This window comes from Aphanomyces astaci, assembly GCF_000520075.1.
Source record: "Aphanomyces astaci strain APO3 unplaced genomic scaffold supercont1.13, whole genome shotgun sequence".
Classification (NCBI taxonomy): domain Eukaryota; phylum Oomycota; class Saprolegniomycetes; order Saprolegniales; family Verrucalvaceae; genus Aphanomyces; species Aphanomyces astaci.
In genome coordinates, this window is record NW_009798276.1 from 70,222 (window position 1) to 97,829 (window position 27,608).

Below are 27,608 nucleotides of genomic sequence, written 5' to 3' on the forward strand. Positions count from 1 at the left end.
ACCAAGTGAGACGGGATAAGCCCGTCAAGGTGGGCAAACGCAACCGCAGCGTCGGGTTCGCTTTCCGCAGTCGCCACCTTGTCGTGAATAACGACGACGAATCCAACTGGAGGTCGCTTGCCGTGCACCACATTCCCACTCCACCACCCAAATCCCCGCAGCATCCGCGCACAAGCCACCCAGTCACACATATCCAACTCATGGAACGTGACCACGTCACCCCCATGTCATCACTTGAAACACGGACACCATCCATGACTTTGTCAGACAAAGCCACACCTCGACGTCGACGGGTCCTACACAGCATAAACCTGCCAGTGTGCTCAATATGACGATGGTCCTGGCTTCCTCTTGGTTACATATAAACGTTTGATTGGCCAGATATCTACGCCCTTTGATTGGCGGAATTAGTCCCACCAAACTCTGTTATTGGCCAGAAATCTACGCCCTTTGATTGGCGGAATTAGTCCCACCAAGCTCTGTGATTGGCCAGGAATCTACGCCCTTTGATTGGCGGAATTAGTCCCACCAAGCTATGTGATTGGCCAGAAATCTACGCCCTTAAGTTCAACAAAGTGGAAACGATTGATAAGTTTTACTTTGTACTAGAATGGAGGTTCTTGGGATCCGTGGAGGTACTGGAGTCGATGGTATTACGAGTACTTTGTATTCGGCTCTAATCGTCTACTTTGCCTGATTTCTCCATGATATCGTCCACGTGCTTGGCCAGCGCTACTTCCTCCGCCGACAGCCCCAACTTGACCCCTGTGCCGCCATAATCGACCGGCAGTTGGTCTTCCGCGATGGACTTGAGCAGCTCCTCCTTGACCGCCCTGCCTTTGCAGATGCGGATCTTCTCCTTCGTGACGGGTTCAATCATGGGACTCACCACGCGCCACACGACGTCGAACCACCGGGGCACGTTCACAATGAAGATCTGTGCACTCCGTTCCGGGTAGTGCGCCGACACAAACCCCATCGCCTGCCTGACAAAGTCCATCACGTCCCCCGTCAGGTCGTAAAACCCGATGCCCTCCACGTCCAGCACCGTCACGCTGCGCCCCGAGTCGGACGGCTCCAGAATCGTCCACATGTACTCGGTCAGGTAAATGTAATGCCGCAGCAACTGCTCGATCGTCAGCCCCGCCGCTTTCATCGCCTTGAGGTCAATCTTGCCCACTTTTTCGTAATATACGCAATGGCCCTACAAATCCATCGTACACACAGATATATATAGGAATGCACTATAGCGATAGGTCGTGCGTGTAAGTAGTTAGTACCTTGATGGACTGGCCGTGGAAATACTGGGGGTAATTCTTCTTGATCAAGTGGAAATGTGGCTGGGGGATGTGCAGCATCCCGTCCACTCGGTTTTCTCGGCGCCACTGCAGCGTGTTCTCGTACCGCACGCGTCCTTTGTCCACATTGCCCTTCTCCGCTGCAATGAACCGCGGCGAAAACGCGAGTTCAGGCACCGCTTTCGGCGCCGTTTCGGACGTTGTCGTCGTCTTCTCTCCAGGGGTCTGTTCTTCTGGAGCTGGGGCCACGCGGTCGAGCGCCGTGATGGTCAATGTGGCCGCGTACGAGCCGACCGAAGGCCCAGAGTTAGTGGAGGTAGCGGCTCTGGTTTGACCTGCCTTGATACTGGCAATCTCATGAACACGAAGCCCGGCAGACGCCACCACAGACAGCGACAGGAAAGCGCCCAAGATGACTGTGATCTGCATGAGCCCTTGGAACGGCGGGCCGAAGGCGTACGCCAACACACAGCTGACGATGTACAGGCCGCTGAAGGCCAGCGCCGCCGCGTTGTACGGGGCTTGCAGCAACTCGTGCGAAGACGTATGCAAGGAAGAAGAAGATGGGGACAACGGAGTTGAGGGGACGGTCGTAGGTGGACTTGCCGACTTTGTCAAGTGTAGCGAGGCTAATTAGCGTACAAACGCGGCAACGATTGAGGAAGTCGCAGAAAAGGCTTCAATATACCACCCTACCTTGAATGCGGAACGAGGATGTGGCCAAGTCAATCGGAAGGGTGGTGGAGAGAGAGGAGGTTGGGGCTGCATGGCGCACAGTTTCGAGTGAGAGCGAGACGGATTGCCCGTTTGAGAGCAGGATGGTGAGCGATTCGTTCAGAAGCAACGACGTGCCGACGGAAATCGGCTGATTCAGGTGGACTTTGCGGGACACGAGTCGTTCGCGGCGAAGGTGTTGGGTCATGTCATGCTGCTGTGAAGGTTGCTCGATGGAAACGGCTAAGATCGACGCCACCTCCTGTGGAAAGAGCTTGTATTAACCACACACATACAAACACCACAAAGGATACCAAGGCAGGAAGAGACGACGACGATGGGGATTCAGAGTCGTGGTTGGACGGAGTGGCGGAAGTCGATCCGGTTTCGTTGGCAGGCGCAGGAAGCAGCGCATGGCTACAGATCGAGTTGATCACGCAAGGACTCAATACAAGACGCAAGCGTACCCGGTGAGAATGGAGCTGAACGTGTTGTACATGGTGGAAGTCCACTCCGTGGGGTACAAGTGTTTCTTGGCGATCTCTTGCGCGGCGCCGATGGCCGTCACCCACGCCTTCGCGACGTCCATCGAGTCCACGCGGAGGAACCACGTGAGCGTGTGCTGCTTGGAGAATAATCCGACGAAATGGTAACCGTCCACGCTGGGCTCCACGGTTCCGTACGGCGCTTCGTTCTCAGGAACGATCTTCGCGTAGCCAAAGTCGCGAAGGGCCAGGTGCCCACGCTCCGTGCCAAAGACTTCAGCGTCGTCCGCCTTGCGGTAGTAGTGGCATCCCCGCACGCTAAGAAGGAAGAGGCGCCGTGCAAAACCAGCTCGAACAGCTCCCTCGCGACGCTTCTCCACCATGCCAGACATGAGGATTCCGAGGAACTTGCCTTCCACGCACACGTTGAGAGTGCTACCGATGCCCCGAGGTGTCGGCAGCGCCGACGTGGACGACAACGTTCGATCTATAGCCACATCACGTGTACCCATAAGCGAGCCTGGACTGCTGCTAGTGTCGCTTGTGGCGCGCCGCTTGTCCTGCATCGTTCTGCGTTCTGCGGTTGGAACTGCGGTCGCTCCGCGGAAGTAACGGGGGATTTTGACCGACACGTTTTAAGGTCTTTAACGTGGGATATAACAGCGTTAAACGTTTTGACGCATGCACTTTAATTGGTCCATTGCATGAAGCGTACTGACACTTGATTGGCCATTTCGTTTTGATACCATGGCAATGCACAGGTTCGCGGCGCTTCCATCGGACGAGGTGGCGCGCTACAGCCGCCAGCTTCTGGTCAAAGACTTCGGCGTGGAAGGGCAGAAAAAGCTGCTTAAGAGTCGAGTATTAGGTATACCAATGCGACTTGTGTGTTTCTGACGCTAACCCTAGTCGTTGGCGCTGGTGGCCTTGGCTGCCCCGTACTACTTTACTTGAGTGGTATGGGAGTCGGACACCTTGGTATTGTTGACGGAGATCACGTGGATATGAGCAATCTCCATCGCCAGGTGCTGCACACCCCTGCCAACGTCGGTCAGTTGAAGGTTGAGAGCGCGCAAGCCGCGCTGCACCTGCGATCGCCGTCTGTCGCGGTCGAGGTGTTTCCTGTCCACATGGACACTTCCAACGCAGCTGATATCATGCACTCCTACGACGTTGTCGTTGACGCATCGGACAATGTTGCTACGCGGTACTTGGTGAACGACATGTGCTGTCTGATGCACAAGCCACTCGTGAGTGGAAGTGCGTTAGGCATGGAAGGCCAAGTGTCCGTGTTCAATTTTCAAGGCGGACCGTGCTACCGCTGCTGCTTTCCTACCCCAACGCCCCAGACCATGGTAAAGACCTACTACCTCCTAAGCACACATCTTACGGCGCATTAGGCTGGTACGTGCTCCGAGCAAGGGGTGCTCGGTGTCGTCCCTGGTATTATTGGCTCCCTTCAAGCCATGGAGGTGCATGCAGTCACTTCCATTTTTCCATCGCCGTCCTTCATCTTCCCGTAGACCGTCAAAGTCATCTCCGGACTCGGCCGTGTGTTGAGTGGTGTTCAATGTGCATTCGATGCGTGGGACATGACGTTTCGCCATTATAAGGTATCTCAATTTACTCATTCTGGTCATCCTTGGATAAATTACCATGTGTATGTATGCCTTAGCTCCCACCGAAACGACCACAATGCAATGTGTGTGGCATATCGCCAACCATTCGGTCGGCGTTGGAGTCGGCCGCGTCCGTAGGTCCACTCGTTTGTGAGCTCCCGTCGCCCGTCGATGCTTCGCACACCGTCACTGTCCACGTAACTGCATCCAACTCTTCCCTCTCTTTTCGATGCATATACATACATAGATTCTGGCCTCGTTGCTCCAAGACCACCCCGATCTCGTGCTAGTGGACGTCCGAGAGCGCGTGCATTACGACATCTGCCACCTCGTGCCCTCGATAAACATCCCTCTGGCCGACCTCCCCGCCTCCATCCCGTCTCTTGTCGGCTCTTCGTCCGCCGGTACTACTAAATCAAACTGCCGTTTCTTATCTCACGGGGACGTTAGTGGCTGTGATTTGTCGCCGCGGGATGGATTCCACACACGCGGTCCACCAATTGGTCGCCGCGGGTCGTACAGCCGACACGTGGCATGTCGCAGGCGGCCTCGTCGCATGGTCTCGTCACATAGACATTTCATTTCCAGCCTACTAACCCTACTTATGCTTCGTCCTCGTTTTGCGGTGGCACATACTCGTCCTTGTCGTCATCATCGTCGTCTTCTGGCTTTGCATTTGGAAACATTTCGCCGTGCAATTTGCGGTAATCCACCGCCGTGCGTCGGCGTTTCCCAGACACAATCAACGTCGTCACGTCCTCGTCACTCTGGTCGTCGTGTGACATCTGGTGGGAGCGCATGGAGCGGCGTGCGGCATCCAACACGTCCGTCGTGGTCGTGAGAAACTGCACTTCTGCATCGCTCAGCGCGTCACGTTCGTCCGCCATCTCCTCCTCTTCGTCGTCGTCGTCGTCATCCCCGTCGACACTCGACTACACACCACCCCAACAACACTCACTTGATGAGAGACCAATCAATCCTATACAAGGCAATCGACCCCTACTTTGTCAAAGTCTTCATCCGAAGCTTTGTCCTCGTCCATGTCTTGCTGCGTTTGCCGCGCGTCGGACGACATCTCGTTCGTGTCACCCTCTAGGTCATGGGCCGTCAACTCTGGAAACACCTACGATCCGTTCCTTGAGTGATATATCGTTTAAACATCCATATTGCTACACTACTATCGACTAGTTGAATGCACAAGACACATTCCTAGTACTAACTACTACTACTACTACTAGCTACTACACAGTAATCCAAAGTGACACATATAACTCTCAATATCAAGGTCCAGTTGTTGGTCATAGTGTATACCTACCTCTGAGAGGGATTCCCACGTCGACCCAAAGGTAGCGTTGAGAAGTACGAGACACTGAAATATACCGTCGCACCGAGGACAGTACCATTCGGCCGACTCTTCCGGCAAGGTCGCCAGTACTGGCTCCAGGCACTGCTGGTGGTACGCTCTAGTCAACACCGCCATAATATACATCAGAATCAACACACCACCATCGGTACATATGTGCCTGGATATTACAGCGTTCAATATATCAATACACATACCGATGACATGTGCCGCAGTCGCAGAGCACAATGTCGTTACCGTCAGAGGTGAGCGTGGACTGACACTTGGAGCACACGATGTCGTCGTCGTGAGCGAGTTCGCTCGCGTGGGTGGGCAGCGGTGTGTCCATGGCGAACACGGCGTCAAACTCGGCGAGTTCTCGCAGCAACGCCCGTTGGTGCCGCGCAAGTTTCTGGCGAACGGCCACCAACTCGGCCGTGGGTTTGAGTTTCTCGCTGCTCCGTTGGCGCCACCCCGTCTGCTCATACGCATCCACGAACGCCATGTTGATGCGCATGGAACTCAACTACGAAAACAACACGACCTTTGGTGGATGCGAGCGATCGCACGGTCTTCTTACTCGATTTCGGACGCGGCGAACGATGCGGTGGACGTGCGGATTGGACATGGAAGGTGACGAAGACGTGTTGGTCGACCGAGGACGGCCGCGGCCTCGGCGGACACCAGACATCGCCGCTGGGGGTTTCCTAGGACGGTTGTCTCCTCCAGGTGAAAAGATGGCTGTCGACTTCCTCACGCGCGCAGAGCGGGGCACGACGGGAACGGGCGGTACAACCACGCGAACCCTGTCGTATGTGCTTGGAATCATGTTCGATGGAGATTGTTGGCGGCGTACCGTGGAGGGACAGGCGGAAGCGACGGATCCAGCGGCACTTTGCGTGGCCGCCCTCGTCCACGTTTTACGACGGGCACCAGTCCCGAAGACAAGATGGTTGTGGGGGCTGCCGTGGTGCCTTTATCTTGGGGAGGCGTGACGGATAGAGGCCATTCGTTGGCCGCCGCCGAGCTGGTGCCGGAAACGGCGGGAGGCGGCAGGGGATGCTTGCGGGGTCGCCCTCGACCTCGCTTCAACGGGGCCGCTGCAGCTGCTGGCATGGTAGTCACCGCATAATTTTGTCCTTGCACTGCGGAGCCCGTACTGGAAAGTATAAAGTTCAGTTGTGATTTCATTGGGCTTGATGTAGCGGGACTGGAGCTGATTTGGTGCATGGCTACAACCTCCCCAGAGGGGCTGTCTTGGTAGGAGGGCGAGCCGACACTGCGGTGCACTTGGTTGTACTCTCCTGTGGTTGTCAAGGCTCCTATGGCCCGAGGCATGACGTCGTCGGTGTCCACTGGACTGAGCAGTTGCGATTGCGCGCTCGACATCCTTTAGTGTAGCGGTCAAATTTCGGACAGCCCGAAATCCACAAACCGTAATCCGTATAATGATTCTCAAATATCCGGACTGTTTCGCTGTTTCCACACTCTCGATAATATTATGAGTACTAGTACTCTTAATAGTACAGTACTCGGAGTACATCAGCCGGTGGGGATGCTTTTGATGTAAATATAGAGCTGAAAAGACCGGTTTATTGGGTGCGTGCTGTAACAACAGTACATCACTTCACAGCCAATCCACACCGGTTGGCGGAAATTGTACTCCTGATGGAGCAAACTCGCGTAGGACGCCCGCTGGCGATTGAGGTTTTGGAGCTCTCGCCAGTCAAGAATTTAGTGCGGCAGGCTTGGCATACATTCGATTCACATTCATGCTGCCGGCATGCTACAGGACGTCGGGATGGCATACTTCATTGAAGAAGTCCATTGGGACCTCAATCGCGTAGAACTGTAAACGGCCCAAAAGATCTGTTGAGAAATCTGTGTTTATGGAGCGTTTACATCATGATGTAAAATTTATTGGCAACCGGCGTGGGTCTGAAAAATGTAAATATTGCTGATGTAGTGATGTACTTTGAAGATTTTTACATTTCTACATCAGCCGGTGGGGAAGCTCTAAGTTACTATTACCGTATCGTGTATATGCAGTGCGACGGATTAATGCATTGCGACTCCTGCAGGAATTGATAATTTTCAATTGAGTTGCAACATCAGATATGCCAGTATAAACCTCCCACGGGCATACCCTTCAAGGATTAATATATACTCGCAGATCAAATATAATATCGAGGTTAAACGCGCGGGAATCACGTCAAGCGCTGTTTCAGGCCTCATGAGCATCGGACCAGTGATCAAATTGTGTGATGGAGAACGAAGCCCCACAAGCACCGCCACCAAGACGACCACGCGGCCGACCCGTCCTGACCGGCCTCCACAAGGCCCGACCCAAGAAGTTCAAGTACCAGAACATTACGTACAAGAAGATGGAAGTCATCGAATGTGTCGACACCCTTGGCGTGGCCGAGACGTTAGACAGGCACTTTGGCCACCTCCGTGGACCGTCCCGTGAGACAACAAGGAAGAAGATCTACAAGTGGTTAAAGCAGCGGAAGATCATCCAAGAGAAGGCTGCCGACCGGCGGACGGCCAACCTGAAGTGCAGCCGCACGAATGGTGTGGGAACAAGCTTGCCACATGAGGCTGAAGAACAGCTCGCCAAGTGGGTGGCATCGATGCGCAAAGATGGTGTGCCCGTGACTCCACACATGCTGCAGCTGATGGCACTCGAGACTGCTATCGACTTGGAACTCCCGACGACGCTTTCCATGCTGGCTGGCACTGGACGCGTGGGTTCAAGAAGCGGCATGGTCTTGCTATTCGAGCACGCACGCTCCAAGGCCAAGACACTCAAGGGGATGGCGAGGCGGCGCTGGCGGCGTTTGTGCAGAGGGTCCAAGCTGTAGTCGTCGAACACGGTATCGACGTAATATACAATGCTGACCAAACTGGTGTCAACTACGAGTACCTGCCTGCCAAGACCATGCAGTCGAAAAGAGACAAGACCGTATGGATCAAGTGCGGTGGCAAGACCAAGGATCTAGCTACAGCCATGCTTCTTGCCAACTCGAACGGTGACAAGCTACCCATGTTTCTTGTGCTGAAGACCACTGCGTCCAAGGTCAATTCTGTCGTCCAAGAGAAGCTGACTCAGCGCCATGGGTTCGGCAAGCAAGTGTGGAAGCAAGTCGAGCCTCTCCAAGCACGATTCAACTGTCGTCTATACGGCAATCCAATTACGTGGTGGAACTCCGACATCAGTGTGGCTTTCCTCAAGTCCCACTTTGAGAACCGACCGGATCGTTCGACCAAGAAGGTGTTGTTGTTGTGGGACAACTTTTCGACCCACTTCACTGACGAAGTTGTGGAGTGTGCCCGCGAGTTGAACGTCGTGTTGGAGAAGGTCCCTCCAAGATTCACGTGGATCTGCTAGCCTGCCGACGTTGCATGGATTCGCCCGATGAAGACTAGACTACGGCAATTGTGGATTGACCTCATTCCACGCCAAGTTCGGCACCACAAGCACCAAGCGACGACTTTCAAGTTGGTTCCTCCGTCCCGTGCAACGATAGTGCGGTGGATTACACAGGTTTGGGACGATTTGCCGCGTTCAACAATTCTCAATGAGTTTGGGAAGTGCAAGTTGATTCAACCTGTCACCCAAAGTGACGAGATTGAAGCAGCTTTTGTAGATGAGGACATGTTGGCGCAACTTCATGTTGGTTGTGCAGTGGATGATACCATTGACCCATCCGATGACATTGACCATCACGATGAATTAGAATATTATTGTATACGATTTTGTATATGGATCACAACTTCAGAATTCGTTTATCTCTACGTATCAATATTGGTAAAACCTCTATCTATTTTACCACACCAGCAGCAGAATCACATGACTTCATATTCGTATGTCGCAATGGATTAACAATTTTTCATCGAGGAACGTCGTGGGGTTGTGAAATATCACCTGTCGCACTTTATATACACGATACGGTACTAGTAATACCTCTGTTATGTAACTATTGCGAGCAGGAACAGTTGGGGGCTTCCTGATCTCGGATTGGCAAATGGATTGGTGATACTTGATCCTATTGGTCAGATGAGTCTACCCCCATTCTTTTATGAACTATATTTCACTTTTGTGAGCGTAACGGCGACGTGAAAATTCAATATAAAAACCAAGTTGATAACTGCAGATATTTGTATTATGGATTTGTACTGTACATGAGGCTTTCATATAACGTAAAAAACCAGTTTAAGATAACTTAACCAATTTAGGATAACTTTGTATTGCCCAATCACACATCGTTATTTGTTCGAGTCAAAACCTCTGTCATATAATGCTGACCATTCTGTTACGTGAATGAAATGCAAAAACGGCGCAGAAACCATAGGTAACAGTCATTCAAGATTGGGTTTGAAGTACCCTAGTCGACACGGGCCACATTGGGTTGGATCTGAGGTTTTGTCGAGTGTTAAACTCGGTGGACATCCATCCACAACAGAAATATAACTCTATAAAATAGTACCCTTGTATAAATTATATGCAACCTGTTGTACTGGGAAGTACAGAAAGCAACGCCCACCTTGTCTTCGACTATTGCGATAATTGCAATGTCTGATTGGCCACTGAAGTTCGAAGTTTGACACCTATTTTAGCCTATCACAGTCACTTTGAAATTTTTTAATCGATTCAAGAGGTAATAAAATTCTACATCTCACATTGCAGGAAATTTGCAAAGCAAACACATTGTCACAATCAATTGTAGAGGTCATAAGTATTACAAGGAATATTGTAACATGAACTTCGAATGGTACCGTAGTCAAGGAGTAAGCGTAAGCGTCCGGTGCGATAGCTCAAGTAGTAAAACGTGTTGGGCGTCTTGTGTTAGCCCCGGGTTCAATTGTTGGGCGCGGTGAACTTTTTTCAAAAAAAATATTCGCTTTGAAAATATCCTAATATTCGTATACAATAAATAAACACAACGAATAATTTTATTGGTTTGCATTATGTTCAGGTGCTGGAATGGCCTTCTCGAAGCTTCGACGGACCACGTCTTCAGAGACCATATCCCACGCAGAGATGGCACCGCTGCACCATGGCCGTGCGCTTTTGCTGAGCGGTGAGTGAGTACAGGTCGTCGCCAATAATCTGCTCCTCCAGGAGCCACAAGTTGCGGAGGTTGCGCTTGAAAGGCGCCATGACTCCCACATCGAGCGGCTGGCACACGGACGTGGAGTTGGGGGGCAGATGTGCGTACCCAATTCCTCGTACATGATCTTGTACGATGGCGCAGAAACGTGACCCTCGAAGTTGTCCATGAGAACAACGGATGGCTCTTCGATGCCCTCCCCCAGCACCTCCCGCAGGTACTGAGCCCAAACACGTCCATCCATCCAGGCCTTGGTTTGAACAGCGTAATAGTGTTCACTTGGAAAAGTTGGGAACTCTGAGGACTCGATCCGACCACCAGGTGTGCCACGCATGATGAACATTAGCGGCAGTTTCGTTCCGTCAGCCCGCACAGTCAGCACTGCCGTCATATGCATCGAGTGTTTCTCACCAGCGGAGAGCTTGGAGCTTCCGCCACGAACTTTCCAGATGTAGCTTGGAGGTAAGTCGTAGTGCATGCCGGTCTCATCCACGTTGAACACGCAGTCCTTGCAGTAGCAGGCATACTCGTGATGGAAATCACGGGCGAATTCCGCAGCAACCTCCGCCAGCACGGTTGGCTTGAGCTTGTTCTTCGTGGGACGTTAACGCGAGAAGCCGTGGTGATTGCAAAATCGCTGCAGTAGCTTGAGCAGTGAGTTGTAGGCAGCATCCGGCTTTTGAGTTGCGAGGTAGTTGAGCAACCATTCCCTTTGGTTCACTTTAATCCACGTAATCATGTGTGTGGTGGTCAAAACACGTTCATTATCGCGAACATGAGTTATGAATTCAACTAAACCTGGAGGGTCAGGGAATTCTTTGTAGCGGCCACCTGGCTCGAGCTTATTGTTTTTCTTGTTGCCGTCGTACGCCAGTAGCTCGAGGCGCTCGGCGAGCCAGCTGCGAACGGTGCACCGAGGGACTTTCAGTACTCTCGCCACCTCGCGACAGGACATAGACTCGAGAGTCCGATTGCTTCGAGCTTGGTAGAAATCGGATATTGCGTAGGCCGGCGCATGTTTGGTTGTGTGCGGTGATGTGTGGATTTTGACAACCACATACCGATATTTTAATTTGAAAAGTGCGCGAGCGCGAAGTATTATAATTCCGCCAATTAACGCGAGGTATTTTGGCGTTTCATTTTGATTGGATAATTTGTACTGTGACACACTAATATCTTCGGCGGATGTTGCATTCTGTACTTCCCAGTAACCGCTTACCCTAAACACAGAATTTCAATGCTCCGACACATACATACTTTAAGATAAAAAAGTTATCCTAAATTGGTTATCAAAATGTATAGACAAATGCTTAGAAAGTAACAAATTTACCTGTGATGTTCTTCGACTAAACTGATAATTCGATTATGAACTGAAAGCGGAGAGTCTTGTCTATTGGAATCACTATTCAAAACTCAAATATCGTAACGGACTCAAAAGTTATGTTCATTCTACTCCGACGCCTCCAAAACAATTATCATAAATTGGTTTTTTACGTTAATATTTGAATATATTTTCTGAATTTTGTGAAATTTGCTCGAAATGCATCGCTTTGATTGGTCAAATATAGAATATGAAGAAATCACCAAATATATTGCCAAATCAATCAAACAGACATGTCATGACAAAACATGGACATTGTATCTGCAGCAAAAGGAAGTCATGGTTTTCACGGCTCGTGTGCTCAATAACATGTGCATTATTGATCTCCTACAACGATGGTATGCCAATGGTGTTATTGTATGCCCAACAGAGAGTTGGAAGCACTACCGGTATCACAGAGGCTCGGTCGCAGTAGACAGTGATGTTCAGCGTCGGAAGAGCACATCGTAATACACTGCAGAGGCTACAGAGGAGAGTGTAGTGCATCGACGACAAAGGAGTCCTCTACAACACTCCTCCATCCACCATTCGTGTGTCGTGGTGCTCTGGTGGGTACTGTATGGGTACTTTAAAGTACTACTACGTATTGTGCTTTGCATGAAGTTTGCCCGTTCTTTTAGCTCATAATACAAGGGGGTGATAGGAATATAACCACCGGGCCAAGAACGTTATTCAACGCAAACCATGAATCTGGCACCTGTGCTAAACTTGTAATGACGTTAAATTCGACAATCACCATTCGTAAAACAACATGCAAGGCGAGCGGTTGAACGTCGAGTTCCCGGACTCCTTTCGGTGTCAAATGGCAACCAAGGTTGGCGTGCCATTGGGCAAGAGCAGAACTAGTGTCGGAAAGCCAACCGAGTTGACCATCTCGACTGGTACGTCGTTTGGGGTACTTCATGGGTCTGTTATGGATGCCGTCACGACCGCTGTCGCTGAACACCATGCTGTCCCAACGAACGTTAAGCTCTCTTGGAACCCTGCTACCCAAACTACCCCTAGCGACATCTTCGTTAAGGTGGCCGCAAACACAACGCAGGAAAAATACGTCCAAATGACGCTGCAAAACTACTCGGATGTGCTCCAACAAGTATGGGACAATGCCAGCAAGATTCGAAATGCACAAGCATCATTCAAGCTGCTGCTGTTTGTCTACATCGGTAACACAACATTAACGTCCTATAAATCAAAACAAATATTGTTTAATTTAAAGGATAAAATTAACCAAAATATTTTTGTGGCATTTAGAAAAAGCGGCAAGTACCGCGATAAGACGCGCAACCTCAAGCAACATTGCAACGTCAGCGGTCAGAGTTGCGGATTATATTCGCGACCAAAACATCGTGCTTGGACCGCTCCAAACGGATTATACGGGGGTCGTTACTGCCCGTTTGCCCGTGACTGCCCCCGTCGAAATACCGTCGAATGCAACAATGGACCAGCTTGGCCACATTGACAGCATGCTCGCCCAGCACGCTGCCGCCCGTCACCGCGAAAGTATCTCCCAGTCAACCGACACGTACCGCAGGGTGCGTATGCGCCTTGGCACGATGGCCAGCTCCCCTGTGGACATTTTCCTCTCGGTGGAAGACCTGCGTGGCATTCTGGGAATTCCCCCGTTCGACTTGACACCAATATTTAGGGCGCCAGTAGAGGGAGAATTTCTGGTGCCCAGCGTCAATGTTGAGGACGGCGATCACATTAATAAATAATTTCAGATTATTCCATTAAAAATGTATCTTTGTCTAAATCTGTGGAATTGTAACCGCAGTGACGGTACAAATTGAGTCCTATCTGCTCATCTTTTTTTGTGCATTCCACAAATGCTACATCTAATACTGACCGAATGTTGAAGCAGAATGCCATGGGATATCGATCCAGCGCTTCAGAAGGCTAAAACCAACTTCAATGGGATTCAACTGCGGGGAATATGGCGGCAAAAAATACAATAATGCGCCTCGGGCATGGACTGCGTCTTGAAGTTCTTTGTACATGTGAATTTTCGCATTGTCCACGATCAATATCGAGCGCGGCAATGGCCAAGGGTTCAAATACGGCAAAATTTTCCGGACCATGGCGTCGTGAAAATTCACACGGTCAAAAGTCCCTACATTAATTAACTATTAATGTGAATTTATCCCAAACAAAAAACTCCAAAATAAATATCAATCATACCATCGATATTCCCAAGACAAAAACTCTGCAGTCGTAAATGAAGCCAGAGCGGAAACTCGTTGACCACGAGAAAAGGGCAAGTCCACAATCGCCTTTTGATTCCGCTTCGACCAGGCGTACTTGCGGATTGAGTCCCGGCCGTCCTTCGATGTCTCATCGACAAAGACCAGTTGATCAGGGTATGAGTAGTACGGGCTTAAGCGCCGATAGTAGTCCCGAAGTTCAAACTCATCAGCCTCGCGGGCACGTTTCTCTAGGACTATTTACTTTAGAATTGATGCAAGAAATATGCTCAATTATACCTTTTCGCGTTAATCCTAGATCATACATGAGCGCTCTGCATATCGTAGACGCTGAGATGTTGTTGAGCGACGGGAACTGCAGTCGCAGCGCCTCTTCGAACTCCTCTATGTAGAAGCAGGGATGCGCGATGGCGTACTCGCTGACCCATGAGTTCACTTCCGGCGGCCATCGCTTCTCCCGGACCCGCCTCTTCGTGTTGCAGACATGGCCAGTTGTCGAAACATCTTGTTCAACCTGGTTACACTACGCTCGGAGATGCCAAGGAGGAGGCACACGCATTCGGTTTCGATTCCGTAGACTTGAACGAGGACAACGCATCTCCAGCGCATGTCAATGCTGATCATGGTAAAACAACTTGTTTGCCGAATTCAAATCGGCAAACAAGGTGATGAAGCTTAAACTCTGGCACGCCACCAATTACTTAGCCAATCATCGTTGCGTATGCAGTTGTTTAAACATCGCCATCCGTAAAATTATGAATTCATCAACCGTAATATAATGGCCGGACAGGACTAATCAACGACGAAATTTTTTAAACCACGGATTTAGGCCTTGAATAGCCAGAATATATGAAAAGCACAATAGTATTAAATTTCATTATATTTAGATTCCCTACACTTGAACTCATTATAGATCAGAATTTCTGCGTGCAATAGTTACATAACAGTGTTAGTACCTCGAAGGACCGGTACTTGAAGTAACTTAGTTCTTCCTCTATTCCATAGCATCAAAGGTCCGACCGTGGAATGGTCATCTATGAATATTATTCTGGTCACAAGGACACGCGCCAGAAATACCGGATAACCAAAACTAATCCACCAATAGAATCTATGAGCCGGAAACACTTTCGAGAGGTTGGAAGTGACCAGAATTGCTCGGAGCGGGATGGCTGCGCACCCCGGAGGATGTACTGGCCCTAGTATCGCCGTCTTGGATTCATCGCGGCACAGTCGCTGGCACAAGGGGACGGTGCGTTCACTGGGGTGTTCGGTCGTCCTGAGATGACTCCTCTGTCTTGCCATGGTGGGGCAACATGAGGTTGCCGACGGGGTGGTCCGACCATGTCCAGTCATGTCGCAGGTATGTATGTGTGTGCATGCCTGTATGTTATATGTATTATTATTACTCATCTGGATAGTCGTGTCGTAGCATCAACGTGTTATCCGAGCCGCCGCTTGCAGCCGCCGTGGCCCACGGGATTTGGTCGCTCGTGGGCCACAAAGCCGCCGCATGTGCCGTGGTTTGAGACGTTGCTTGGGCCCATCTACGAAAGGACATGGTGGGTCAACATGGGGTTGCCGATGGGGTGGTCCTGCCATGGTGGGGCGACTTGGAGTTGCCGGCGGCATGTCCAATCACGCCCCAGGTAATATATATATGTGCATGTGTATTGCTTAGTACTCAAGTATGCTGTCGAGTCGTAGGATCAATGGGTCGTTCAGCCGCTGCTTGTTGCAGGCGTGGCTCTCAAGTAGTCGCTGTGACCACCGACGAGATGTGTCTACCTGGGTACGAATGCCCATACATGGTTTATACTTCTGAATAATTATGATTAACACCAATGTATATGCAGCCTTCTTTACACGAGGCTTTAGTTGCTTTCGTCAAGGATGTCCAATGAAACTGGGGGCCGGATCAATCACTCGTCCAGATGCACGAAGCTGGCGGTAATGGATAATCCTTGCATTGAGATGCCCCAGTCGATGAGTGCCTTGTAGTGCTTTGAGAACAGCGCTGGTTCCCTTCGATTGCACGTTGTTGCTGCGCAGAAATTCCAGCGTAGCGATCTCTGCGGCAGCTCCTGTGGACAGCACGTCGTCGCGGAACGTTTGGCTGTCTTCGTCCAGCACAAACCCGTCGGGTAAGAACAACTTCATGCAGGCTACGATGTGCTTCGACGTGTACTTCTTCTGCTTCGATGCGCTGCCATTGTAGACCATTGGTTCGAGTGTGAACCACTCATACCACGTGGACCGCAAGGAAGCAACTGAACATTGCTTTTGCCGTTTCCCTTTGCTGTTCGGCATGACTTGCCCGACTTTGACCTCACTTTCCTTGCGCTTAGGTGTGGCACAAGTTTGAAGCTTTTCCTCAAGGGCTTGGAGGCGCTTCTCTTGTCGCCGTCCGATGTTGATGAAGTGGTCAATGACTGATGCCTGGTGTCGAATGAGTCTTTGTTCTGCGGTCTCGTATGATGGTGGGGAGTCGTTCGACAATTCACGAGTTGATGCTGACGGAACGGCTGCTACGCTGATAGGCGTGCTCAAATGGGACGACCATGCTAACAAGTCGACGTTGCTGCATCCTGCTAGACCAGCGCATTCCTCGAGGCGCATGATGGCAGGGCTAGAAGGGCTCAGCTGCTTGAGACTCGGATAGTGCAAAAGGAGGTACGTTGTCAACGTGTCAACAACACGCTTGTTAAGATTGAACGATGGATTACCAAGCCCAGTACATGTTGCAAATAGATGGTCCTGGACAGCGTGGATGCTTTCGGTCGTCTGCGAATCGAACGAGGTAAGATCCAAAAGCACAACTGGTTCTTTTGGAGACCACCCGCTCAACACTTTGGCTACTTTGTGGTCTTCACTTGAGGTGATGAAAATGTAGTTGAAGCCCTTGTTGGTTGCGGAGATGTTCCACGCCCTGCGGTCGAAGATCCAACGCGCCGTTAAGTGCTGTGATCCGTTCGCGTGTTGCGCTCCACCACGACGAAACGAGTGAGATGTCAACTTGACGTCGACGCCTGAAGCGTCACCAATGCGACCAAGGGAACGATTCACGTGACTGTGAATGGTAGGGTCGCGAGGCCTTGTTGCAGCCGAGGCCTTCACGTTCCTTGGGACTTCAATGCGGCCGGGATTGTCCAGGACGTCAATTAGCGGCGTTTCAGGGCCAAGGATGTGAGCCACGTCAGTACTCTGCTCGGGTAGGTTGTTCGCGATTCGAGAGCATGGCGCTTGTTGTTTTATCATTGCAAGCGCCGTGGAAAGCAAAGGGCAGGTAGTAAAGTTTGAGTCAGGGTAAATCGATAGTCCTTGCTCTTCACTTGTCTTTACTCTCACAAATCGTAGGAAAAAAACACCACCGCCGTCGATAGACAAGTTGTGCTTTCGAACCATGGCCAAATCGGACGCCCGCCCAAGCAGATACCAAAGCAACGTCAACAACGCAGCGTCCTGGTAGTCGCAGCGTTCGCATACAGATAGCGTATCATTAATTGTAATGAAATCTTCGTGCATGCAATCGATTGCTTGATGATCGCGCCGCCATCTTTTTTCGCACAGTAGTTCTGCAAGATCTTTCCCGCACACAACAACTTGGATTCCACCAGAGCCTGCAGTCGAGGAAACTGGTCGAGTAGAGACATCTTGGCCTGGCGGAAGTACTGCATGCACGAGTTCTTTGCAAGCGGAACGCCAGGTGCTCTTTCACATGCAGCAAGGTACAGCGCGAACTTCTCCATTACGGATGCAAAGCACTGACCAGTGGTGTCCTTGCGCATGCACGACTTGACATTGTCGACCTGCACTCGCTCGGTCTCAAGGAATTTGAGAAAGGACTTGATTCCCGTAGCTCGGGCATGCACGGTCGACTGAGGGCGTAAGCGATCCATCGGTCTGTTCAAGATCCGTCCAAGAGGCGTGTGGTCGGACCTTTTACAATATCTGTTTACCTCATTATTTGTATATACATAACGCATAACATGAAACAAACTCCGACCGCATCTGCATAGATGACCGCCGTAGGGGACCCCCTAACCCTAAAGTTTTTGATTGGCTATAAAAGCACTGCCGAAGCACTTTGATTGGTTAGATGTATAGTCTTAACGTCTTATTGGTTAGAATCTCCTATAGATTGGTCGGACCTTTCGTATTATTCTGCCATAGGATTTAAATGATCGGCTACTGCATTTTTTATCCGTAACCTAGTCTCTTTCGAAGTTGCTGATTTCTTGATTGGAATAGATATATCTAATTAGTAGCAAAGTGCATGCATATTTTGACATTTACTGACGAATTAAAAAACTATTTCGGAAGCACTACAGTCCAATTGTATTGATATCAGTAATATTGGAAGTTAGTCAGCTGCTGGTTTAAAGATTTAATTCTTCGAAGTATACTGGTATGGTTTTCGCGACGCTTCGAGATCGCCACACTGCAATTAGAATGCTACTACCTATTAATAATACTATTATTAATAATAGTATTTCATAGTATTACAGTATTGGGTCGTTTCATTGACACCAATAAATCACGTGTATGGACAATTGAAGTCGTGAAAATAAAGTCGAAGCAGAAGGTGACATTTAAAATAATCCTAGGCACAATATTATTTAAAATAATACTTCGAAGAAGTATTATACTGGTAATACATACTTCGAAGTAGCGACGCTTCAAGATCGACATGCAGTGGAACATATTTCTGATGATCGTGCAGGGAGTCGAGTGCCGGGAATTGGAGATCAACACGACAATGCGTCGCTTGTTCAAGTCGATCGTGATCGATGGAGGGTACGTCGTCGACGTTGTCGTTACTGCTGCCAGACCTCCCTGTCGAATATTGCACTTTTCCGGGGATCCTTTGCATGGCACATCCCACACTGGCGGGCCGTTCGCTGCCCAAGGACAAGTTCTTGACACCATGAGCCTCGTCACAGCGACAAGACACACGACGATGTTGACGATCTGGGGGAGTTCCCGCATGCGGCCGGCGATTGCTCATGTCAAACATATGAATGACAGTCGACGGCAGCACAGGCAGATTTTCTGTTTATTTTGTCTTCTAATTCGCTGATTGGACATAATTTATACAGAAAGCCATGCTAATTCGCTGATTGGACAGAAATGCAGTTTCAACAAATCTCAATCCAACCGAGACTTCCTTCCTGCCTTCTCAAGATGGAGTGGCTAGTGTGGCAATTAGCCGACTCTATGTATCCAACAGGTGGCTTTGCGCACTCCCAGGTAGGACATCGCACACATGTCCCTGCTCCACATATTCCCTCGTAGGGCCTGGAGTCCGCTGTTCAAGCCAACATCGTCCACAACAGCATCACACTCCAAGCTTTTCTCGTCACGTCATTGCATCAAACGGCTAACTTGCTCCTACCATTTGTCTTTGTGGCCCATGCTTCCGCCACTTCGCTTGATTCCTTCGTCCACCTCGACAGTCTGGCGCATGCCATGCTCACCAACCACGTAGCAGCGCGCGCTTCGATCGCTCAAGGATCCGCCATGCTTCGCGTCGCTTGCGCGTCGTCTCCCCCCTCGTCGGTGCTGCATCGCGTCAAGCGCGAAAAAGTGCATGGACACCACGTCGTCGTTCTGGGCTTCGTCTGCGCTTCCCTTGGCGTTAACGCCATCACGACCCAACGCCTTCTGCTGTTTGTGACCCTTCGGGACCTGCTTAGCGCAGCCACCCGCCTTAACGTTATCGGCCCCCTTGAATCCGCAAAACTTCTCGCGCAAGTTGCGCCGCTCGCGGAATCGATTCTGTATGCAAAGAAGGATCGGCCCCTGCACGATGCCTACCAGTCGTCGCCGCTCCTTGACCTTGTCCACGCCTCGCACGATTCGTTGTATACTCGTATCTTCAACAGCTGACTCCAGTCGACAAGTCGCTTGGCATTCACGGCCACTCGTTCCATCTACCTGCCATTCTTGATTAATCTGATGGGAAACTACGTTATTTATTCATGGCACTAAGCTTACATCGATCGCTACGCTTCAAATGTAAATATCGTTATATCTGTAGCAAAGCTGAATTCATATTACTACGTAGTATTCTACTATTAATACTGGTAGTATTTTGTGTACCTAACACTATTAAAACTGTCGCTACCATTTACTGTCGTGTATTAATAGTGTAGTGTTCTAAAATAGTGTTATGCAGTACTATTCGCAATGCCTTGGAATGAATGTGCTAACGGTGATTGCCGAGGCTCGGACCGTCCACCGCGGGCAGTGCACGTCCCGAAAGGCCCACTAAGATGCACGGAATACGCCGTGGAATGGTAAGACTCCTACCTACATGAGAAACCCTATTTACAACTACGCAATGCAGTGTTGTGTGTCGGCGACGAAGCGTTCCGTGCGAATGCTGCCGGTCGCTGATCGACCTCGACGCGATGCAAGACGGTCTGGTTATGTGTGAGATCTGTGGATTCTGCACTGTGCTGGACTTGGACTTGCGGGCTTTTCTTCATTCACCTCTGCTTCCATTCGAGGTACGCAATCCTCTTTCCAAGGAATCGACCTCACAAGTGTCCCCAAGTCTGCTATGCGGAAGGAGGTGGCGTTGGTGCAAGAACAGCGACAGCATGCTTCCCAAGCAAGTCCCGTCATGGAGAACGGTACATTCGATGTTGCTTCTGCTCCTCGTCATAATGCACCAGACATGGAACCACTCGTCAAGCGACCCAAACCGAGTGACGAAGGCGGTAGTCTCGAAGGCTCATGGGCATCTGCGGTGCTTCAGTCAGCAGACATTCCGCCCCCATTCACCGCCGCCAACCTCGGTGTACGTTGCCTATGTCATACATGCACGATCGACGCTGCTTACCCATAGATGCTGAATCTGCTTCAAGGGCCTACGTTTCCACAGGTCGGTCTGTCGCCCTCCATGGCGTCAAATGTCCTTGTCATATTCATATACATTTTCAATAGCAAGAAGTAGACTTGCTGTCCGACACCCTGCTCCAGTTCCTCCACCACCGGCACGTCCTCGTACAACTCCAAGACGAGCTGCAAGACCTCGACCACCTCCATCGTCACATTTCTCTCCGCGTTTCAGAGGTACTAGCGCCTACTAGCACGCATCTACTAGACGTTCCACTTGCTTAGAAGCGGTTTAGTCCGCTCGTTGTCGAGTACACGGCGCTGCAGATCCGCCGTCTGCGCGCTGCCTTCGACCGCCTCGCGACTCCATATTGCCGCGTGGTCGGCCTCGCTTCCCAGCAACTCCGCCAGCTCTTCCACGACGCTCGGCAGATCAGCCACGTGAAGCCCACGACACCAGACACCCCCATCGCTCCGTCGTCTACGTCTACATTGCGATCCCGTCGGCGGAAGAACCTCCAGCCCGCACTGCTATCACCTCCCCCCAAGACACTCCATCAACATCCATCAGACATGCTCTTGGCCGAGAAAATCCAGTTGTGGTGGCGCGTCGCGTATTCGGTCGCCGCCGTGTGCGCGGGACGACGACCACGTCCACTGCCACCCCATCAAAGTAAATGAAAAGTCTCGTGTACCAAGGATCGCTGTATCAAAGGTCTAATCGGATGATGGCGCAGTGTACATATACTGTACAGTTCGTTCTCGTAGTGTCTCTTCCTGCTCGGTTGCTTTGTAAACTTGCCAATATGGGGCCTTGCAAAGCACTCGACACACTCAAAACGGCATGTCGTGGTGTCTAGCCCAGGGCCAGAATGAGTTCAAATCTGACTCAACCATAACATATACATGAAACGATCCCAGTGAGATTATTGCCAGACCCACCACCGTTCTCAGGAGCACATTTCGCTCGATTGACAACACTTTCGACTTTCCAACTGCTCGTACACGCTGGGCCACAAATAGAAACCATAACATGAGTGTGGCATGTTATGGTTTCTATTTGATATGACAAACACTGCAAATGAGTCGGTGCAGACGATCATATCACCATACCAACCAACCAATGCATTGACACTATGGGGTTCCTTATCTTGTGGTTGATAAGACTTAGAACTCGTCCTCTTGGATGTAATCGTCATAAGACTGATGGTGAGCATAGGAGGTCTCAGCCATCGGGGGGGGGGCACGGGGGAGAACGACAGGCTCCTTCCTTCGGTTGAGTTGCCCATTCAGTTCCATGTCCCTCGGGAGGTCTGTGAACTCGGCCAAGTACTCTGCGGCACTCATGTACTGCGTCGCCGACTGCGCGAGCACTTTGAGGATCTCCAGTGCGTTAAAGTCGATGATTTTGCGCGGCTTGACGTCGGCCACGCAGATATCTCCGATGCACTCGCCACTCTCGAGGGTCAGCGGCACCCCCACGAAGAACTGGATGCGCGACGTGGCTCGGCGGTCGACGCTGATGCGCTTGTCCGAGTTGACGTCCAGCACCACGCACGGCTTGCCGCTCTGCGCCATGCGGCGGAACGTCGGCAGCGACTTGGGCATGTTCGCCGGGTTCACATTGGGGTCGTAATGCACAAGCTCAAACAAGTTAGTGCGGATGCCAGCCATGGGGCAGTTGAGCACTTGCATGGCCGAGTGGCAGATCTCTTCAAAGTCCGAATTGATGAACTCTTGCCGCTTCGACGGGGGCTTCTTCTTGCTCGTGTGTGGCGGTGCCGAGCTGGCGGACGTGTCTGACGCGAGCGAGGCCGGACGAGGCGGGGGGGGCTCGGACGCGCGGTGGGCGGGAATGATGTGGTCGGGGTTGCGGGACGGCGGCGGGGACACGTCCGGCATCGTGTTCGACTGGGTCCTGCTGCTCGGAAGACTCATGGACGTCCGCGCGAGGCCTTCGAGATTGGCAAAGTTGGCCGTGTACTTGAGCATGAGCGTCTTGAGCGACGGGCTCACGAGATTCGACCCGCCCGCCTTCTTGCTGGACACGGTGAGGGTGATCACCGTTTTCCCGGGTTCGGCAGACGGAGTCATGATAAAGTAGCTCGGATCGAACGTCGCGAGTTTGAAGCTGTCTGGCCGCGCACGGATGCCGTACTTGGCGCCCACACCGTCGTACGACTCGAGAAACACAACGCCCACAGGACCGTACTTTCTCGAGTGATGCACGCCACAGTACTCGTAGTAGAGGAACTCCTTTGGCTTGGTGAACATGGTACCCGTGTTGAGCGCAATCCACTTGAGTGCCAGCGACGACTCGGAGTCGTTATGCCTCGGACCGTCGGCATGCAGGACTTCGCCGTCGATGAACGTCTTCCCGTGCATTTCCTTCATGATGAGGCGGAAGCTTGGACTGTCCAAGAGTCGAAGCATGTCCACGGACGAATGCACTGTTCCAGGCACCTGGATCACCAACCGCATGGCGCATTGCTGGTTGGACGCGTTCCGTTCGTTTTGGTAGACGCGGACCTGGGACTTGTGAGACGATACCAATGCCCAGTTTGTAAAGTCCGTTGAGTGGTCCACCGCCCGCTCCATGCGCTTCTGGCATTCACCGTACATGTGCTCTATATCAATGTCTTGCGGCCACGAGCTTGACGCCGCCGTGCCGTTGCCTACTCGACGCCCTGACATCGTCACACGTCGTGCCTTGGTTTCTTTATGCTTGATTGCCCTACCGCTTCGAACTTCGATATGTGTCGTAATTCTCTGAAATATTTTAAGCATTTTGTTCATTCTAGCATAAAATTGATGCTTGATATAATGGCTACTAATCGGACTTATCGCGTGTATTAGTTTCATTTTAATGAATCAACAAAAAAGATACTAAGTACGTCGAAGTAGTATATTAAAATAATTTGGAAATATAACACGTGGCATTTCCCACGAAGTTCGAAGTACGTTGTGGCAAAATGGAACTGGTGTGCCGGTACGCAGACACGACACCATCGCTTCTTGAGAGGATGGACATGACATATCAATTGGCCTTACTTCTTGAGAGGTTTCAACCGATACGATTCTAATCGAGAGGCGGATAGAGTTGCTGCCGGTGTGGCTGCTGCGGCGCTTGTCTTCTTGGCCTTCTTCTTGTGTTTTCGCTTCTTCTTGGCCGGCGCGGTGGCGTCGTCCGCCGTCGTGTCTTTCTCGTCGTTGGCGGCATCTTCCGCGTCATCCTTCACGGCCACTTCGGGTGTACCTTCCTTGGTATCGTCCCCATCGTCCGTCGTCTTCTTCCCTTTTCGCTTTCGCTTCTTCTTGTTCGATGATGCACCTTGCTCGACCTCTGTCACCGCCGCGGGGGTGTCCACGCCTTCTTCCGCCGTCGCGCCACCACAAGTCTTCTTGTTCGTGCTGCGTTCCTTGAGCACCTTGCGCAGCTGCTGCACCTTTCGTCGATTCACCGAGTGCTCTCGGTCTGCAAACGGCGCCAGCCGCTTCAACGACACGACTGCCTTGAGTTCTTGGTCATTTGCATGCAAAATATCCTGCGTCGTGAGGCCGTAGTTGTTCTTGGCCACTTCGCGGTACTTGAAGCGGCAGGGCAGGTCTCCAATCAAGTCTTCATAGTCGAGGGCGTACAGCTCGTCCAAGTACTTCTTCTTCTTGGCATCCAACTCGGATTGCTTGAACGAGTTCTCCTCCTCGTCCCCGTCCTCCTCGCCGTGCTCATCGCCGTCGCCTTCTTCCATCTCGTCCAAGTTGGCTTCGTCCTCGATGTCGTCATCATGTTCCGAATTCGCCTCGCCTTCTTCTACTTCATATTCCTCTGGCAACTTGCCAAACACATCATCGTCGTCGTTCCATGTGGGCTTGTCTCCGTCGTCGCCGCCATAATAGTCGTCATCAAACACTTCGGCCATGCGGCGGTCGTGCTCGGCAGGGTCGAACGCGCCGTCGATGTCCTCCGCCGTCAACTTGCCCGTGTCGTCGCCCATCAAAGCGCGGACCTTGTCCAGCTTGGCCTCGATGTCGGCCTGCTTGAGGTTCTTCAATCGGCGCAGCTCCTCCTCCTTCTTCAGCCGCTCCAGTGCCTTGCGCGCCTTCCGCTCTTCGCGCGCCACCTTGCGCTTATCGTCTTTTCGACGCAACGAGTCGTCAATGTGCCGAGAAAACGTCTGGATCTGGCCGCCGCCGTCTTCTTCGAACCGAAAGTTGTACGCATGCTCGAACGCGTCCGCCTTGTCCAGTGCTTCTTCGTCCTCCGAGTCGTCAACGGCATCCTCGGCTTGAATCCGGTGGTTGTGCTGGTTGCGTGTCTTGTGGCCTTCTTTCCACACCCCACTCTTCAAATACTTGTTCAAGAACTCGTCGGGGTTGGTGATCTCGTCGCCGTGCAGTTCCTTGAACGCTTCGTACTCTTTCAAGTCGGCTTCGGTCTCCGCTGATGTCTTGGTGCGCTTCATGAAGAGCCCGCCGTCCAGTTCATCGTCGCCGTCGGCCCCAGAAGCCGCCAACGATTGAAGGAACTCGCCTTTGAGGCGCGCTTGGTCTTCGGCGTACGTTGTGGTCGCCGTCGACGGAGCCTGGTCGTCGTCCGACACGTCTGACCCGTCGACGTCGCCCGCGAGCACTTGTTGCCGCACCAAGTCCTTGTAATATAACGGTTTGTCGGCCTTTTTCTGCTTTGATTTAGTCAGTTTGGCGTCGTCGTCACTACTGTTGCCGTCGCTGTCGTCGTCATCACTTTCGCCCGGTTGAAAGAACGTGATGGACGTGTCGTAAATGGACGGATCCTTCTTGCGGATCAGCTTGAGCGTCCGCGCGATGTCCTTGTCCACCTCCTCGGTCAACTGGTCGCCGTCTTCGTCGTCTGTTTCCGAATCCGACTCGTCGTAGTCGTCACTCAAGTCCGCGTGCTTGAGGTTCTGCAGCTCTTCGTACCGTTTCTGCTCGTCGTACTTCTTCGCAAAGGACTCGTTGATGCGAATCTGCATGTCCTCGTCACCCTTGCCAGTACCATCAAAGATTGCCGTCTTGGACACCTTCTTCGCCATGTCTGTCGCCGCCACTCCTGTCGAAACGTTGAACTTGTGTGGATTTCCCTCCACTTACCAAGCCACCACTGGATTGGACAAAATGAAATGGAAAACACAATGCGATATGATTGGTCAAAAGTTGGGAAATACGATAAATCCATTCGTCGTTTCTACCTCTTGAAATGATTGGACAGCTTGGCGATATGGAATGACGGTCTCCTAGAATGTGGATCATATTTTGCCGATCTTGGGCGCGACCTTTCGAAAATGCCACCGACCGCCACGACCGCCGTCGAATGGTCCAAGTTAGACATTCGGCGTTTACCTACACTGGTAAAAGAAGGTAAACCCTCCTTCATTATGGTAAACCACCTCACAGTTTGCCACGTATGTCATCGTCTGACTGCAGTGGATACCCTCGTAAAACTCGCCCCCGAGTACAAAGTGTTGTACTCAGATGAACAGGTCGGTTATTACATCGACGTTCGCAGGCTCCATCGATATGTTAGATGCATGCATTTCTGTTATCGCTTCAATCTCGCATTGATGACGTCGATGCCATGAGACGGGAGTTTGCAGAAGGTAGAAGCCTAATGAAACTCTTGCCTGTGAAGCATGACGGTTCTTTGTTCGACTGCATAGATCCCCGCGTCATCGTCGTGGACCGCCAGCTCTTTCGTTTACGTGATGTCTGCATTGACTTGAAATCGACTCCCGTTGTCGCAGAGTACAACAGCCGTTTGCACGAGTGCGAAACAAATGTCTTATGTCACGAGATCGTCACCATCATTGTTTGGCGCCCTTAGACCGAAAAGCGCGAAATCAGCGCCAGAGCCGACGCAGGTAGCACGCTTGACCTCAATGCCAACGCTTCTCACACTTGCAATCGCATGAACACACAACTGATAGGAGGTTAAGCCCTTGTACAGATGGGAAGCTCGAAAGCCGACGTGGCGACAAGCCATGGCAAGCCAAGGCACGATTTCATGTCGTTGTCGCTGCAAAGTGTTTCAATCTTCGTGAGCTTATATGGAATTGTCGCAGACTTGAATTACATTGCGCTCAAGGAACCGGGACATTATTCCACCCGAAGCCCGGTGGAAAACACACTGCAACTGGAAGGCCAGTTTGAGTTTCAAATCATCATGACTGAAGATGAGTGGCGGTGGCATCAAGTGAGCCCAATCTTCATCATTCGTTGTAAGAAACTTTGCGTAGAAACAACGGCGCCAAGTGGCAGCCGAGTCCAAGCATGTGGAGCGGAAGAAAAAGGTCGTAGTTGTGAGATACTTCAGGTCATGACGAGCTAACGTTGGCGTATTCACGTAGGCCGACGTCCTGGGCGTCGCCCCACAGCAGTATGATGGAATATGAAATTTCCGTGCGGTGTATGAGCATGTTTCATGCACGTGTGTGTAGGCGCTCCATTCAATCAAGCACCCCGTACATCGACCCGCTCAAGCTTGAAAAAAGTGTGTACCGTTGAGTAGACACTTGATACCTGTGGTCTGTGAAAAATAGTATTCTCAGCCTGCAGTATAAAATAAAAGAGGTCCTGTCATACTGCATTTTTGAGTT

General features: G+C 51.3%; 10 protein-coding genes across 13 annotated transcripts; 5 read left to right on the forward strand and 5 right to left on the reverse strand.

The window, feature by feature from the left end:
• Positions 1-594: 594 nt before the first annotated feature.
• Positions 595-3,118, reverse strand: H257_06483. 2 transcript variants are annotated; one of them, XM_009831708.1, is made up of 5 exons: positions 2,480-3,118; positions 2,327-2,429; positions 1,995-2,274; positions 1,281-1,927; positions 595-1,204 (listed from the first exon to the last, which is right to left on the reverse strand). In XM_009831708.1, exons 1-5 carry the CDS (start codon positions 3,061-3,063, stop codon positions 677-679), a joined length of 2,142 nt encoding a protein of 713 aa, XP_009830010.1. In that variant the 5' UTR covers positions 3,064-3,118; the 3' UTR covers positions 595-676. The 2 variants fall into 2 exon arrangements, with proteins under 2 accessions (XP_009830010.1, XP_009830011.1); XM_009831709.1 differs by having other exon boundaries at positions 595-1,927.
• A 116-nt stretch (positions 3,119-3,234) lies between these two features.
• On the forward strand, positions 3,235-5,028 carry H257_06484 (hypothetical protein). The gene is made up of 7 exons (XM_009831710.1): positions 3,235-3,365; positions 3,407-3,852; positions 3,898-3,969; positions 4,021-4,110; positions 4,173-4,313; positions 4,364-4,520; positions 4,567-5,028. The coding sequence occupies exons 1-7, from the start codon at positions 3,245-3,247 to the stop codon at positions 4,710-4,712; spliced, it is 1,173 nt and encodes a 390-aa protein (XP_009830012.1). The 5' UTR covers positions 3,235-3,244; the 3' UTR covers positions 4,713-5,028.
• H257_06485 lies at positions 4,340-6,867 on the reverse strand. Of its 2 annotated transcripts, XM_009831711.1 has the most exons (6): positions 6,315-6,867; positions 6,039-6,264; positions 5,677-5,984; positions 5,432-5,579; positions 5,120-5,239; positions 4,340-5,048 (listed from the first exon to the last, which is right to left on the reverse strand). In XM_009831711.1, exons 1-6 carry the CDS (start codon positions 6,845-6,847, stop codon positions 4,719-4,721), a joined length of 1,665 nt encoding a protein of 554 aa, XP_009830013.1. In that variant the 5' UTR covers positions 6,848-6,867; the 3' UTR covers positions 4,340-4,718. The 2 variants fall into 2 exon arrangements, with proteins under 2 accessions (XP_009830013.1, XP_009830014.1); XM_009831712.1 differs by lacking the exon at positions 4,340-5,048 and having other exon boundaries at positions 5,053-5,239.
• A 5,837-nt stretch (positions 6,868-12,704) lies between these two features.
• H257_06486 (hypothetical protein) lies at positions 12,705-13,668 on the forward strand (the record flags this gene model as incomplete). The annotated part of the gene is made up of 2 exons (XM_009831713.1): positions 12,705-13,116; positions 13,205-13,668. The coding sequence occupies 2 exons, from the start codon at positions 12,705-12,707 to the stop codon at positions 13,666-13,668; spliced, it is 876 nt and encodes a 291-aa protein (XP_009830015.1).
• Positions 13,669-14,121: 453 nt separating this feature from the next.
• On the reverse strand, positions 14,122-15,456 carry H257_06487 (hypothetical protein; the record flags this gene model as incomplete). Its single annotated transcript, XM_009831714.1, has 3 exons — positions 14,122-14,384; positions 14,434-14,668; positions 15,280-15,456. 3 exons carry the CDS (start codon positions 15,454-15,456, stop codon positions 14,122-14,124), a joined length of 675 nt encoding a protein of 224 aa, XP_009830016.1.
• Positions 15,457-15,467: 11 nt separating this feature from the next.
• Positions 15,468-15,909, forward strand: H257_06488 (hypothetical protein; the record flags this gene model as incomplete). Its single annotated transcript, XM_009831715.1, has 4 exons — positions 15,468-15,514; positions 15,584-15,674; positions 15,708-15,800; positions 15,859-15,909. The coding sequence occupies 4 exons, from the start codon at positions 15,468-15,470 to the stop codon at positions 15,907-15,909; spliced, it is 282 nt and encodes a 93-aa protein (XP_009830017.1).
• Positions 15,910-19,281: 3,372 nt separating this feature from the next.
• Positions 19,282-21,729, forward strand: H257_06489 (hypothetical protein; the record flags this gene model as incomplete). The annotated part of the gene is made up of 8 exons (XM_009831716.1): positions 19,282-19,401; positions 19,447-20,023; positions 20,378-20,450; positions 20,501-20,663; positions 20,711-20,789; positions 20,832-20,956; positions 21,005-21,040; positions 21,103-21,729. 8 exons carry the CDS (start codon positions 19,282-19,284, stop codon positions 21,277-21,279), a joined length of 1,350 nt encoding a protein of 449 aa, XP_009830018.1. The 3' UTR covers positions 21,280-21,729.
• A 370-nt stretch (positions 21,730-22,099) lies between these two features.
• H257_06490 (hypothetical protein) lies at positions 22,100-23,729 on the reverse strand. Its single transcript, XM_009831717.1, has one exon. The coding sequence runs from the start codon at positions 23,686-23,688 to the stop codon at positions 22,162-22,164; it is 1,527 nt and encodes a 508-aa protein (XP_009830019.1). The 5' UTR covers positions 23,689-23,729; the 3' UTR covers positions 22,100-22,161.
• A 159-nt stretch (positions 23,730-23,888) lies between these two features.
• H257_06491 (hypothetical protein) lies at positions 23,889-26,076 on the reverse strand. Its single transcript, XM_009831718.1, has one exon. It carries the CDS (start codon positions 26,046-26,048, stop codon positions 24,042-24,044), a length of 2,007 nt encoding a protein of 668 aa, XP_009830020.1. The 5' UTR covers positions 26,049-26,076; the 3' UTR covers positions 23,889-24,041.
• Positions 26,077-26,276: 200 nt separating this feature from the next.
• On the forward strand, positions 26,277-27,598 carry H257_06492. 2 transcript variants are annotated; one of them, XM_009831719.1, is made up of 10 exons: positions 26,277-26,373; positions 26,440-26,495; positions 26,540-26,612; positions 26,673-26,778; positions 26,837-26,873; positions 26,940-27,006; positions 27,075-27,205; positions 27,249-27,302; positions 27,360-27,388; positions 27,450-27,598. In XM_009831719.1, the coding sequence occupies exons 1-10, from the start codon at positions 26,298-26,300 to the stop codon at positions 27,514-27,516; spliced, it is 696 nt and encodes a 231-aa protein (XP_009830021.1). In that variant the 5' UTR covers positions 26,277-26,297; the 3' UTR covers positions 27,517-27,598. The 2 variants fall into 2 exon arrangements, with proteins under 2 accessions (XP_009830021.1, XP_009830022.1); XM_009831720.1 differs by having other exon boundaries at positions 27,360-27,598.
• The last annotated feature ends 10 nt before the right edge of the window (positions 27,599-27,608 follow it).